The 15,852-nt window shown below is 37.4% G+C and overlaps 1 protein-coding gene across 1 annotated transcript; it reads right to left on the bottom strand.

Annotated features, from left to right (window-relative positions):
• Positions 1-2,525: 2,525 nt before the first annotated feature.
• Positions 2,526-14,847, bottom strand: lrit3a (info leucine-rich repeat, immunoglobulin-like and transmembrane domains 3a). Its single transcript, XM_073820930.1, has 4 exons — positions 14,448-14,847; positions 11,992-12,458; positions 6,329-6,634; positions 2,526-4,665 (listed from the first exon to the last, which is right to left on the bottom strand). Exons 1-4 carry the CDS (start codon positions 14,561-14,563, stop codon positions 3,623-3,625), a joined length of 1,932 nt encoding a protein of 643 aa, XP_073677031.1. The 5' UTR covers positions 14,564-14,847; the 3' UTR covers positions 2,526-3,622.
• Positions 14,848-15,852: the final 1,005 nt, after the last annotated feature.

The following is a 15,852-nucleotide window of genomic DNA, read 5'->3' as shown; positions in this document are numbered from 1 at the left end:
AATCCTATCTCAGTTTCTACAGGCCTCTCCTCTTAGGTATTTCCTCGATCACAGCACCACACCATGCAGCTGTATCCCCCACACATCTTACACACGCAGCCAACCACCTTCAACTAAATGATACCCCAGGCCGAAAACACTCCAAGAAGTTCATCCGTATCCCAGAGGTGTCCTTTTCGCACAGAGCTGGTTGAAAGTGAGAGTCCTGTAGGATGGCCAGGTTTGTGTCAGGCACACATAAACACACAGAGTCTCAATCTCTCCAGTCCTCCTGCTCTCTAACTGTTTTGGAAGCAAAGTATGAAATTCCTGACAGTCCCATGGTAAATTTGACACATGGTGAGACCAGCAAGGGCTCAGAAGAGGGCTTTCCCTGAAGTAAGATTCTAAGCCTGAGCTCAAGAAATAGCCTACAAAAACTGCCCTTCAACAACTTAAAAGAATAACACAAGTCACCCTGAGTTCACCTCCTGGCCTTTCCCAGTCTATGCATGTGATTTAGTAGGAGTGGTCACACCTTTTTGTGCTGCTCATGAGTAATGGGATGCTTCCTCACTCACACACAAACCATTAAACTAGTGCTGTTGTGTCTGCATAGTCTCTGTCTGGCCCTTAGAGTGGTTGGCGATGTGGGCGGGGCTTGTCAGGGCTTCACCCGTTTCCTATTTACCCTGTTACATGCAATCTTATTATATGAATGACTGTCATATTGTGACAGGAATTAGAGGCACTGCTCTGGGAAAAATGTAGCAGGTACAGGGACAACAGCTTTCCTGTTCTTCTGCTTAAGCAGGGTAGGAAATGCAGCACAATGTCCGCTCTGATACACACTCACAGGACCCGCTATGGCGTCATGCTGGACTGAACTTAATCAACTGACATAACTTTATAAACTGAAAAAAGATAACTAATGATGCTATAATGCTTTTCTAACCACTTAAAGTCCATGTAAAGCAGTATTAAATATGAGTTCTGAGTTATGAGAAAAATCCCGCCAAATAAATAAAATAAGTTATCAAAATCTTGAACACTGGGGGGCGTGGCCATGGTCGCACTGAAGCCATGCTCACTCACTGGAAAGCTGCCACCTCTCAACAGTCAAATAGCGCTACAAACTGAATGGATAACTGAGCCATTTTATAAATTATCGCAACTAGGGTACAGCATTTATGTGATGAGGGCATAGTTAGCTAGCAAACTAGGCTGTAGTAACTAATCACAGATACTATTGGGAGATGAGCAGGTCATTATTACTTACTACTGGAGAAAGTGTAACAGTCAACTTGGATCATGTGTGCCTTAATAACCAAACATATTACAGCCTTGTCAGTTGTGCGTCACTCAATCACCGTTTACAGATACCATAGGAATCAATGGGAAGTGCCGTATGCTGAACGTCAGTGACTTCTCTGATAAAACATTTTTTTTCTGCATTTTTTTCGGTGGAAACTCTAAAAACAGTTAAATCCATAAGTATTGTTTAGTGTAAAACATGTTGAAAATTAGCCGATAGGCAGTCGATTCATTAAATGATGAGCTTTTTCCTCTTTCCTTTGAGAGTTCCTCTGAAACCCTCCACCTCCCCAGTTCCACCTGTTTAGATCTGCTGCGGGTTACTATCAACCTAGTCTCATGATAAAAAAGGTACCAGTGGGAATGTTTTCACGAGATGCGAAATATGTATTAATAACTACATATCACTGCAGTTTCTAACAGAAATGTCCACTGAGTGGCTCTAAAAGAGTGTTCGTTTTTCCCCCAGAACAGATGAACGTACATAACGTACGTTTAATGTGACGTTGGTTTAGTACGTGTCACGGCAGTTCTGACTTGAAATGTCTGTTGAGTTCCGCTGTAACTCTAACTAAACGAATGTGATGTTAAAACGTGAGTTATGTTTTTCACGGGATTCGTACCCAAGGATTCTGAATCCTAAGTCCAATGCCTGCTGAGCTACCGAGGAAGCTTGTTACATCCAGAAAGCAAAACATGGAGCTGTAATCATAACCGTGTATTAAAATGATTACAAGTGTTCACTGTTTTACTGCCTCTAGTGGACATTCCAGTTGGAAACTGCAGTGATATGTACTTATCGATACATATTTCTCACTTGCGAAAATGTTCCCACAAGTATATTTTTGTCAAGAGATGTAGGTTATATTATATATGCGACTTGTGCAGCAGCATGTCTTAAATACTCACAGCACTGTATCGGCATATGTATTGGCAGTTGCAAGTTCCTGTACTTGCTTTGCAGTAGCACCAGCATTCAGCAATAATCTACAACAGCAATAACCAACAGCAGCAGCATAGCAGATCTATTTTACCAAGACCAAATACATTAACATTGTCATATCCATTACCATGCTAAAATCTTTTGAGAGTTTGTCATGATAGAGTTTAAATTACATTTTACTGGCTAATATTTGTTGTGGAAACTTTGATCAGTTTTTTCAGGATTCTTTAATTCAATTCAAACTTATGCTCATGCTGTGCTGTATCCTGTGCAAATGGCAAATGACACCAATAACACACTAATGGAAGAAAGTAGGGATATGGACATTTCAGTGACATTCATGGCACACACAAAGGATTTACAACACATAAACACACATTTACACAAACTTTGCATATAAATGTACAATTAAACCAAAGTTAGAGTCTTTCTTCAGTCTTTCTTCAGTCAAAAAGAAATCAAGGTTTTTGAGGAAAACATTCTAGGATTTTTCTCCATATAGTGGACTCCAAATTACAGTTTCAATGCAGCTTCAAAGGGGTCTACATTGACCCAGCCAAGAAATAAGGGTCTTATCTAGCAAAACGATCAGTCATTTTCTGAATTTTTTTTTATAAAAATGTATATAATTTTTAACCATAAATGCTCATCTTGCACTAGCTCGACCTAACACATAATGTAATAACATAAAAGTTTGACATAGGCTGAAGTACTGGCCCAGTGTTTACAAAGCGAACACGCAAAGAAAGTCAAACACCCTTTACAAAAAAGGTAATTTTGAGGGGTTTTGTCCTACCGTGCATGACTTTTCCAACATAATTATTCAATGCACAAAGACGTGCATCACAGAGCATTTGTGGTTAAAAAGTATCTAATTGTTTGTTTGTTTTTTAAATGACCAATCGTTTCACTAAATAAGACCCTTATTCCTTAGCTGGGGTCGTGTAGAGCACTGAAATTGCAATTTGGACTTCCAACCCATCGGGCACCATTTAAGTCCACTATATGGAGAAAAATCCTGGAATGTTTGCTTCATAAACCTTAATTCCTTAAGATGAACATCTTGGATGACATGGGGGTGAGTAAATTATCAGGAAATTTTTATTCTGGAAGTGAACTAATCCTTTAATCATATATTGGCGTACACAAAAATACACAATATTTACATTCATGTACACTGCATTCATAAAAAAACAAATACAGAATTGTGTTTAATTGGGTGAAGAATATGGCTTTTGAAAAAAATGGAAATGGGAAATGAGACAATTTGTGGGTCAAGTCTTGTAAGGCAACGAGTTTGACAGCGTATCAAGAGCTAATCTTTTAAAACTGATGTTGCCACAGCTTGTGTGGACAGGATAACACACAAAGCCGATATGCTATACATTAGCACAGATACTCGGATCTAGAGCTGTCACTCTTGTACGTCATTTGAGAGTCAATGCTTGACCGTGAACACAGGAGCATCCTCTCTGACTCCTGAGTCTGCCTTCGTGCCCAAAGATCATTCGCCTGCCCATTCAAAGTCCTTTGTTTCATGGTGAGCGTCTCGAACTTTACGTACGTCTCTTTTGAAAGGTCATCATCTGGTCCATTATTCCTGCTAGCATTTCCCTTACAGCAGAGACATACGATCTTGTAGAGCAACACCACTATGAGAGGCACCGCGACTGCGCATGCGATCCCGCTGGCGATCATCAGTATTTTGTTCTGCCCATCTTCTCCACCGTTATCCAGAGTTGTGAAATCCACACATTGCTCTTTCTCAGCCACCGAACCCTTACTAACCAAACACACTGTGTAGACCTGGTTAGGCATCAGATACTCCAAGAGCAGCTTCCCTTGACCAACTTCCGTATCGACCGTCTCCTTATCATCTTTCGCATCATATGGAAAGTAGAACACTGTTAAGGGTGTGTTGCTTGGCAAACCTTCAGCTCTCCATAGTAATACCGCCGTGTCACTTGTCTCCTCTACTATCTCAATGTCTTTGAGATCAGCTTTCTTTTTAGACTTTTCACTCACTGTTAAACCTCTGCCACCTTTGGTTTGCTGGATCTTAGCTGGCTTGTCTCCAGCAGGTGGGGATCTCTGAATTCCTTCACCTGGTCCCGGATTCTTCCTGGTTGTCATTGGTGGAATTGTGGTCATGGTGGCTCTGGTTGTGAGCGCAGGGCTTAAGGTAGTAGACAATGGCATCCTAGTGGCTGGTAATGAAGTTATGAGTTGATCGTCGGGCCGTTTGGTTATGTTTATTGGTGGGGGTGGTGTTGAGGTCTGCACCCCATCCACAGACAGGGTGATGTATGCCTCGGCATTTCCTGCAAAGTTCTTGGCCTTGCAGCGGTAATCACCTGCATCCTTAAACACAATACTGTGCAAACTAAGGATGGACCAACGGACCCCCTCGCCTGGAGATTCCTGCACAACTGCAGGGACAAGATATAAAATGGTTTGCAACGACTTCAAAACTTTGTAAAAAAAAGTTAAAGGATGCTATAGATGTTGCTAGAACTATTTCTATTACACATCACATCATATTTCTAATAAGTCAGAATTGAGACATATCAATCTTTTTTCGCCCTCATAATTAGACTTTATAATTCGCAATTGTTTAAGTTTATATCACACAATTCTGACTTGTGAAAAAAAGTCAGAATTGCAAGATATACTCACATTTGCGAAACAGAAAGAATTGCAAATTTTTATCTAAAAGTTCAGATTTCATTTCTTGCAATTGTAAGTTTATATCATGCAATTCTGAGAAAAAAGTCAGAATTGCGAGAAAAAAAGTCAGAATTGCAACAAACACATTGCAAGTTTTTATCTCAAAGTTTTGGCTTTATTTCTCGCAACTGATATAAACTTGCATTTGCAAAAATTAGAATTGCGAGTTTTTATCATGAACGTTTGACTATTTCTCGGAATTGTGAGTTTATATCATGCTATTCTGAGAAAAAAGTCAGAATTGTGAAATATAAACTCACATTTGCGGAAAAAGTCAGAATTGCAAGATATAAACTCACATTTGTGGAAAAAGTCAGAATTGCAAGATATAAACTCATATTTACGAAACAAGTCAGAATTGCGAGTTTTTATCTAAAAGTTCAAACTTCATTTCTCGCAATTGTAAGTTTATATCATGCAATTCTGGGAACAAAATTCAGAATTGCGAGAAAAAAAGTCAGAATTGCGACAAACACATTTGTGGAAAAAAACAGAATTGCACGTTTTTATCTCAAAGTTTTGACTTTATTTCTCGGAATTGTGAGTTTATATCATGCTATTCTGAGAAAAAAGTCAGAATTGCAAGATTTTATCTAAAAGTTCAGACTATTTCTCGCAATTGTGAGTTTATATCACAAGTTTATATCACACAATTGTGAGATAAAGTCAGAATTGTGAGTTTTTATCTTGTAGTTCTGACTTTTTTCCTCGCAATCACACAATTCAGAGAAAAAATTTGTCAGACTTGCAAGATAAACTTGCATTTGCAAATAAAAAAAGAATCTCGCAATTCTGACTTTGTCACAATTGTGAGTTTACATTATGCAAAAATCTTATTTTACAGCTCGCATTGCGAGTTTATATCTCACAAAAAAAGTCAGAACTGTTAAATAAAAAATCTCAATAAACTTTTTTTATTTATTATTCAGCGGCAGAAATGGGCTTTTATAGTTTAAGCATCACGCAATTATAATGTACAGTATGAAAATTGATATTAATCAACAGTGGTATTAAATTTATAGTGTTTTTAAAGTTCAACTTGGCATGAACATAAACAGTTAAAAATCCAACAACAAAAAAACCAAACATCGTATATCATGCAGTTTTAGTTTGCATTTTAAAAGTTAGATATCAGTCAAGCTAACACAATAATTTGTCTTTTTAAAATGCCATGTAAACACTTTAGTCCAACTGAAAATTTACCAGTCAGACTTTGTCTAGCATATATACATATTAACTGGACTATAATTAACACATGCTTAAAGATAGATGTGAAAGTCTATTTAATCCTTTAAATATTCAATTACGCATAGTGTCATTTTAGGTGAAGACTGCACACATTAACATACTTTGTGACACTCATACCTGTGTTGTTGACCGCCGTTCCATCAGCTCTGGTCCAGAGAAGGGTGGGAGTAGGGAAACCAGTGGCGTCACACCGCAGAAGCACATTGCTGCTCAGTGACGAAGTGATCTTAGTCGCTGAAGTCATAACTGATGGCTTGAGGCACTGATCCAGTTCAGCCCGCTGGAACAGGACGCCAGCTAAGTTCTCTGGTCCACTGCATGTCAGAACCTGATCCATCAACACCACAGGTATGCTGGCCATCTTAGACAACTCAATGAGCTTGGAAATCCGACAGTCACAGTACCACGGGTTGTCCTGTAGACCTGCAAATATTGAAATAATTGCTTAGAATATACTGTATTTATGAAAGCAATTTGTTAAATTTATCTACAAAGGCCTACAAACCTTTAAACTCCAAGCTTTGGAATGATTGGCACTAGCAAAGTGTGCTAAATTTGATTTGCATGTTTTATTTGAAATACATGTTTTGGATGCATGAACTGATAAAATATATAACATCAATGTGTTGTAAGATACTTTGAATAAAGGGATCTGCCAAATGCAGAAATGGAATGGAGAAACATCACTTTAGTTACTGAACATCAAGACCTCAGGTTTACCTATTCAGCTACTATAATAAAACAGCAGTTTACTCCCATCAAATCAGAAAGTTGTAAATCTTGAAGCCAGGATGTCTTGTCCGGCTCATATACATCAGGTGTTGGACATTAACACCACAGAGTGCCCATAATTCTGTCTATGGCAGGATGAAGCTCAGTTGACTGTAAACAGGGAATTAGACGTTCTGCTGATGCAATTCAACAGCTGGATGTTGGCAACTGCTAATATTTGGATGATACAGTGTAAATTCTGGTCATATTGGGCTTTTGTGCTCATCTCTACACTTGTATAGCACCTGGTGAAAGTACAGAATATGCTGTTGCATTTAAACAATATCACACAAGAAAAAATGCTTTAGTACTGAGACTCTGATCTTGCTTTTAAACAGTTAAAAAATCCAAACTTAATACTCATTTAATGACATTGTCAAACAAGCTGAGCTGACTGAATAATTCAATGACTTACTAAATAAAACAGCAACTGAATTGGGAATAGCATGCTGGCATAATACTAATACAGTTTCTGTCATATAAAGATATTGCAGTAAAATAGTAGGAGTAGAATGCTAGTTTGCTTTTCCAAATTCACATTATTGTACGAATCGGTTAAGTAAATAATTCAATGACTCACTAATAAGAACAGTCACTTTCTAAATGTTGCGTTTTTGAGCAAATCGGTTGAATAAATGATACAAATGACTCATAAACATAGCCTGTTGCCACCATCTACTGAACTCTGATCAGTTTTGTTGTAGACTACAACTACATAGATACTGCAAGGGATAGTTCACCCAAAAATGAAAAAAATTGATGTTTATCTGCTTATCCCCAGGGCATCCAAGATGTAGGTGACTTTGTTTCTTCAGTAGAACACAAACAAAGATTTTTAACTCAAACCGATGCTGTCTGTCATATAATGGCAGTCAATGGGCACCAAATCTTTGAGAAAAAACATACACAGACAAAACCAAATTGTTGTGAACACGCTCAATACAGTTGAATGTTACGGTGGATCAGAGGTAAATAATTATATAAATTTTTGCGCATACCGATCGTTTTGTGTCTTAACACCTGAATGTTTCGTCACGAGCCACAGGGTTTAATTTGGTTTTGTCTGCGTATGTTTTTTTACTCTCAAAGATTTGGTGCCCATTAACTGCCATTATATGAGTGACAGACTGCAACGGTTTGAGTTAAAAATCTTCCTTTGTGTTCTACTGAAAAAACAAAGTCACCTACATCTTGGATTCCCTGGGGGTAAGCATATAAATGTCAAATTTTAATTTTGGGTTAACTATGCCTTTAACATAGCCTGGAAAAATCCAGACCCTAATCTATTAAGATTATGGGTCTGGGATCGAGCAATGAAAACTGCCTAACTCGAGGGGCGGCACCAAGCATGCATTTGAAACTCTAACTGCACGCAATTGGATAACGCCACGGCCAATCACAACAATACACGCTTAGCTACCAGCAGAGCTAAATGATGTTTCATTAACAAAGTTCGGGAGAAGCGCGTCAGATGCTTAGCGTAAACATCACAAGTCAATCAGCGCCATAGGTTTAAATACAGCTGACTCACCTCAATTCACTCGATGGTTTATCAGTAAACCTCCACCACCCCATCTCATCACTCCGAGTTCTCGCTACTCCTATTGGGGGGTAATGTACTCTGGGTTCGGGCCACTCCCGAGCTCGGAGCCCTTCACCTGACAGCACGCCAAACATGCACTACTATTCTCCGGCTAATTATATGTAAGCGTGAACTCGTGAACTGATAGATTAAACTCTTGCCGTATCCAGTCGGCAAAACAGCAAAAACGTCCTTCTTGCAAAGGAACGATTCGAGTTTTCGGTTTTCTGTTCCTCTTTTATATGGAAAGCCAAGTCTAACTCGTTCATTGTAGCGGCCAAAGCCGTTTCAAGCAACTTGTTGTTCATCTGTAGCAACAGCGATCTTTCAAAGTTTACTATATGATTCGGACGTCGCAGTGCTGTCATCATCAGCTTAGCTCGCCTCTGGCCCGCCTACATCAGATACACCGATTTGATTGGTTCCCACTATTGCTTACGTATTGCAGTAACCTGCATCATTGCTCGATGCCAGAGTGTCTTGCAGAGACAATTCAAATTGTGCTCTCGCGAGACCTCTGGATTTCCAGGGTACCTTTAACATGGACCCTAATAAAAACAACTTTGATGAAATTTTCACTACACATTTTATCATGTCATTTCCACCAGCTGCTAAATTATTCTATATGTTCACTAGATGCCATACATACTCTTAATTTTTATATCCAGTATGTCAAAGACACATGAATCTATCAAATTAACTTTCTCTTCCGCTGGGATCTGTTGTTTAGATGTAATTGAGCACACATATGAATCATCCTCTTCCCAGATGAGCACTTCAAATAAACTCAAATCTCAGAGCCTCACACACAGCTAGAAGTCCCATTAGAAGATTAGCCTGTACTTAACTTGGGAGAGCCCATGAAGACACAGCCTAGATTTGGATATTTAAAGATCACATTACTATAAAAAGACATAGTGAAGAGAGTGATATTATTGAATCATTTTTACATTGTATTTGATGTCTCCACCCAGATTTTTTGGATTGTACTGTTTTAGGAAGAGCCAACCCTTGTAAAAAAAGCAGTACACTTCAGCATACTTTTAAAAAGAGAACTTATTATAGAAAAACAAATATACTTTAAAATGTTTTTGAACATTTGGTTGTATGTATATTCCAATCAAATTAAAATTTAATTTACAGGTACATTACATTAAATATTAACTTTAAATGTAATATTAAATAACACACTACAGTTAATCATAATTAAAGGGGCTATATGCAACTTTTTCCCCAAAATAAACGTAACAATAGCCTTTTTATTTGACCATTTATGACTCAAACATCTCCTGATGAGCATACTGACACCTTGTCAGCTCACAGTGGGTGCACCTATAAGCCTGTATCCTATTTTTCCTATTTTCTGGCGGGTCGGATTTTTCGTGCGCTGTCTGCGGATGTAACGTCAAGCGCGTTCATGTTAAACGTTTCAGATCACTCTGCCACCACCGCTAGTCAGCAATTAGCCTACACTCGCAATCAGTGCAATGGATTGTGCGAAGACACAGAAGAGACCCAGGACAACTCTGACACCAACAGTAACTCCACAGAAGACTAAAAAAGTTAAACCCCTGACAAGTGCCCCAAAAAGATCGAAGATTGAGAGCGACCGGCGCCGAGCAAGGACTAGAGTTAACATCGGCTTCGCATTTGAGCCTTGGAGGGAGCTCAGATCTGTGTTGGGAATACGAAGTGACCCAGACATGGCTATTTTTCTTCTGAAAAGGTAATACGTGATAAAACTTCATCAGCGTGTAGATGGCGAAAATGGGTTTATTTATTTATTGTATTATTTTTTTGTGTAGTTTGTCTACACGTTTGACGTTTTGATAAGAGAACACTTGACATTTTGTGACACGCTATCTTCATTTTATGTTACGATTTATAAAACACTCACACTATTCTAAACAAACACTGAAATATACAAACACTATTACTATATATCTCCGAAGCACTACTGTGCATTTTGTTGTCATATAAATTGCAAACAAACTTAGTTTCTCAAACAATATATGTATTTGACTGTTCTTACCTCTGTGAACATAATGTTGACTTTTTTGCAGCGGATGATTTGTGAAGTTTGCACGTACCAGCGCACGTTGCGAGAGCGAGCAGAAAGGAAGAGCAGTTCTGTTTTTTGGCCATAGGTGTCAGTCGCGAGTTTAAATTTCAGAAAATTACATATAGCCCCTTTAAGTACTTATGTGCTTTAGTACATCAACACAATGCAATCAAAAAAGTAAGCAGATCAGAATCAGCATGACAAAAGATTATTAAAACAATTGTTTAAAATGTCCTTTTTTAACAATTTTTACATTTTTTTATTATATTTATGTTAAATTAATATTTTTTCATTTTTTTTTACATTCTTTAAGTACATTTAAGTGGCCTATTTCATTACTATCATAAAAATATATACTTTTAAGGTATGAACTGCACATTTGAAGTGCACATTTAATACAATTAAGTGCACAACGTTTTCTTAAAGGTTGTATCAGCGATTTCTAGCCTAAAACATAAAGTGTCAATTTCAGCTGACCTTTCTTCACGATCCGCTCGCTGCCTGCCCCATAAATTGTCTGTGAAAAAACCGCGTCTCTCTGATCAGCCTAGGGTCCGAGATATGCCAAAAAAACAATCGGCGCTATCAACTATTCCACAGATAATCAAACAGTGTTCCAACCAATCAGCGTCAGGGGTTTGGTGTTGTGGACTTTCCTACTGGTGCAGGGATGTGAGGGAGGCGGAGCGAAAGTCCACAACACCAAACCCCTGACGCTGATTGGTTGGAACACTGTTTGTTTATCTGTGGAAAGGTTGGTAGTGCCGATTGTTTTTTTGGCATATCTCGGACGCGTTTTTTTCACAGACAATTTATGGGGCAGGCAGCGAGCGGATCGTGATGAAAGGTCAGCTGAATTTGACACTTTATGTTTCAGGCTAGAAATCGCTGATACAACCTTTAAGGGAAGGTTTATACTATAAAATCCTATTGTGAATCCTCCTTAAATGCTGGGTTTCTTTTTCTGACTCAGTTTGTGTCAACAAAGTAAGCTAAGGTCACTTAGACTGATAACCCCTTAAAAGAAAGAGTTGTAAAAATTCTGTCATATTCAACAATATAATGCATATGTGACCATGGACCACAAAAACAGTCATAAGTAGCATGGGTATAGTTGTAGCAATAGGCAACAATACATTGTATGGGTCAAAATTATCGATTTTTCTTTTATGCCAAAAATCATTAGGATATTAAGTAAAGATCATGTTCCATGAAGATATTTTGTACATTTCCTACCATGAATATATTAAAACTTAATTTTTGATTAGTAATATGCATTGCTAATAAATTAATTTGGACAACTTCTTATGACTGGTTTTGTGTTCCAGGGTCACATATTTAAGACGTTACATCATTTTTACCCACCAAGTACGATCTTTTGTGAAGCATTGGCACTGGGCAGGATGCCTGAAAATGGAGGCCAGATGTCCACCAGGTCAGAGGGTAGGGTAGTTAGCTTGTTACTAGAAATGTCTAGGTAGGTGATGTTAACCAAGTAAGGTGCTGCCTCCACAGGAATACTAATCAAGCGGTTGTTGTGCAGATCCAAGGTCCTCAGACTGGGCATCTCTTTCAGAGACTCCCAAGGAAAGGTAGCGATCATGTTCCCATCCAGCCGTAGCTCATGGAGAACTTTCAGATTGTAGAAACTGCCAGGATCCACAGAGGTGACTGAATTGTATGTTATCCACAGGTAGCGTAACTCGGACAGGTAATAGAAGGCCTCCGTGGGCACTCGACGCACAGCCGTCTTCTCCACCCGCAGCTTTACCGTGTCCACAGGAACGTTGACTGGAATATCTGACATGTCAGGATCATTGCATAGAACAGACCTGGGGAAGATTTAATCACAAAGTTAATCACTTTGATGATTTATTAGCCTAAGTGAGGAATATTAGAGTCAAATAGAAAGTTATTTTTCCTTGTAAGAATGGTGCGCTATTTGTAAATATTATGAGTCTGGCTTCTGGTCTCATCCACATCCAGCTATTTTTAGCTGTGCAAACCGCTTATTTTGCATCTTGATATTGTAAATTGGTGTGTATTACCATATTATTTTAATGCATTATCAGAATTATGAATGTACTGGTTTGTAGTGCAAACTGTTTTATTGTTTACTGCACATTGTTATTCTTCTGGTTATTTCTCTATAGCAGCTAATGAACTGGAAGTCTCACCCATAGGCTTACTTCTGTGTTAAAGAATAATGTGGATAAAACAGTAGGCTACACCGTCAAGCTATGATTCAAAATGGTTTCCTGTAACGTGTGTTCATACTCTATGGCTAAGCTCTTCAGATAAACACAAGCTAATAACCCACGTGATTATTTCAAATCTATTTTTGATTTGAGTGGATGACTTATTAGCATATTTATAATCCATTTTCTATTTAAAATTTAATTTAGAATTAGAATAAAATTAATATATACATTGACATACTGTAATTGAATGACAAATTAAAATTCCAAACCTTAAAATTTCATATTATTGCAATGTATAATTAAATATCGTTAAGCAATTTCTAAAGGTAAATTACATTAGGAAATAAACCAATTACCCTTCAATGTCAAAATCTGTAAAAAAAATAAATAAATAAATAAATAAGATGAATTGCCAAGAATATGTTTATATAGGCCTGAATCTTTCTTCCTTTATTTTAATTCATATTTTATATTAGACGATTTTTATTGTATTGTTATATTGTTGAAAATATATATTCTTTCCAGTTCACGTCTGTTAAATAAAAAGCTTATACATTTATACATACATGCATTAGACTGTGGTTTTGAAGTTTAAAAAATTGTTTATTCTACTTCATTAGGCTATATTTTCCACTGTCTGTCTACTTACTTCACTGTTTTTATTCCAGAAATTATATTATGGACCGAAAAGTTGAAATTTTACTACACTCTTTTATATACACTGCCAGTAAAAAGTTTTTGAACAGTAAGATTTTTAATGTTTTTTTTTAAAGAAGTCTCTTCTGCTCACCAAGCCTGCATTTATTTGATCCAAAGTACAGCAAAATTTTGAAATATTTTACTATTCAAAATAACGGTTTTCTATTTGAATATATTTTAAAATGTAATTTAATTTCTGTGATTTTAATGATTTTTAGCATCATTACTCCAGTCTTCAGTAATACATTTTTAATATCCTGATTTGCTGTTCAAGAAATAATTTAATCATAATTTTATCAATAATTGATTTCAATATTTGATCAATATTTTTTCAGGATTCTTTGACAATTAGAAAGAGCCAAAGATCTACGTTTATCTGAAGTTAAAAGCTTTTGTAGCATTATACACTTATATACCATTCAAAAGCTTGGGGTCATTATAATAGTTTTTTATTTAATGAATACTTTTTTAGCAAGTATGCTTTAAATTGATCAAAAGTGATGATAAAGACATTTATAATGTTACAAAATATTTCTATTTCAAATGAAAAAGCTGTTCTTCTGAACTTTCTATTCATCAGAGAAACCTGAAAAATCTTCTCAGCTGTTTTCAACATTATAATAATATTAACAAATGCTTTTGGGAAGCAAATCAGAATATGAGAATGATTTCTGAAGGATCATGTGACTGGAGTAATGATGCTAAAAATGTAGCTTTGAAATCACAAGTATAAATGATATTTTAAAATATATTCAAATAGAAAACTGTTATTTTAAATATTAAAAAAAATATAATTGTAAATTGTACTGTTTTTTTGCTGCACTTCGAACATAAAAAAAAAACATAAACATAAATTATATTTGTATTATTATTATTATTATTATTATTATTATTATTATTATTGTGAAACAGTTTCCTTACCTGCTGCCAGTGCCATCGCTGCGTCCGTGGTACACACAGGTGCACTGGGAAGGACAGAAAGGTTGTGCCACACTCCAGCAGCCTAGGAGAACCTGGGCCACCAACAGACGATACATCCTTCAGTCAGATGAACCAGCTCGTACACGCGCATTCACACTCACACACATCAGATCCCACTCGACCATCAGTGGACAAAAACTTCTTTATCACTCCTCAAGGAGAACCAATAAAAGCAAGAAAAGTACCTCGCAGCATGCATCTTGTTTAGCATGCTAACAGGTGAGACGGACGCAGGAAGAGCGGGAGGATTGGAAGGTGCGCGAAGGGATGGGCGGGGGGAACCCAGATTAGAAAGAGGATTTCTCAAGGCTGAGTAGGTCACTAAAGTTGAACAGAGTGGGATGGTGTGTACGAGTTGCGTTAGTGTGTGTGACTGAGTTCGAGGAGGAGGATAAGCCCTGCAGGCACACGCTAATCTGCTAATAACTACAAGAAGGTTCTCTCCGCATCATCACGTGACCGCTCTGCAGACACTTTTCCATCCTTCCCCTGGTGTATGAACTGATTTTGGCTGCGCTTCGGCTCTTTCCGTCACCTCCCTCGCCTCAAGTGTTGCGTGCATGGAGGCTAGATGACACATGTGTGTAAGCTGAAGTACAGGTCATGATTTACTGAGAGTAGGCCAGGCTGCAGACAGGCCAACCTGTTCTGTCTGTGTCTGAGAGACATAAGACGAAAACATACTATCTAATGTATCCTTTTTTTCAACGCGGAGGTAAGCCTATGGGTGAGACTTCCAGTTCATTTTCTACTATAGGGAAATAAGTAGAATAAAAACTGCAGTAAATGGTAATATGTTTGAATTACCAACCAGTGTGTTCACAATTAAGATAACACATTAAAATGACATGGTAAGACACATCAATTTGAAATTTCAAGCAGCAAAACGAGCTGTTTTGTACAGCCAAAAATAGCTGGACGTGAATGAGACCCAAACCAGACCCATAAAATGTACAAATGGCTGTGCCCACTCTTACGGGAAGAAAAGGGTGGATAAATAAAAACTTGTTGAGGTACATTAGGTAGCCTAATAAACATATTTCCCTTCAGGAACAATTTGTCAAAACATGATTAATTGCCAGGGGTGTGTTTATCTAGGCCAAAGTACAACATGAGCATCAAGGGAAAACATGCACAGGCTATGCCTAATTAAAAACATCATTATGAAATGTGTCCATCCTTATGTTATAACAACATCTGGTTTGCATACTTTTACCTTGTCGCAATAATTTCCACTCAGTTTTGTGAAATTTTAATAGTTTCATTTTGATGTTCGTCATCTGTAAGAAAATGACAAGTGTTCAAAAAGTGCATTGAATAGAGTATTTTTAAGACACATCGTCAG

Source organism: Garra rufa, chromosome 16 (assembly GCF_049309525.1).
Source record: "Garra rufa chromosome 16, GarRuf1.0, whole genome shotgun sequence".
NCBI lineage: Eukaryota > Metazoa > Chordata > Actinopteri > Cypriniformes > Cyprinidae > Garra > Garra rufa.
The sequence above is the reverse complement of the archived record's forward strand: the minus strand, read 5'-3'. Positions and strand labels throughout refer to the sequence as shown.

Excerpts from the sequence above, each read along its gene's own strand:
- lrit3a (XM_073820930.1), bottom strand. The coding sequence starts at position 14,563 with ATGTATCGTCTGTTGGTGGCCCAGGTTCTCCTAGGCTGCTGGAGTGTG. Across the intron at positions 12,459-14,447 it reads AGCGATGGCACTGGCAGCAG|GTCTGTTCTATGCAATGATC; the intron begins GTAAGGAAACTG and ends AATCTTCCCCAG. Across the intron at positions 6,635-11,991 it reads TTCACAAAAGATCGTACTTG|GTCTACAGGACAACCCGTGG; the intron begins GTGGGTAAAAAT and ends CAATATTTGCAG.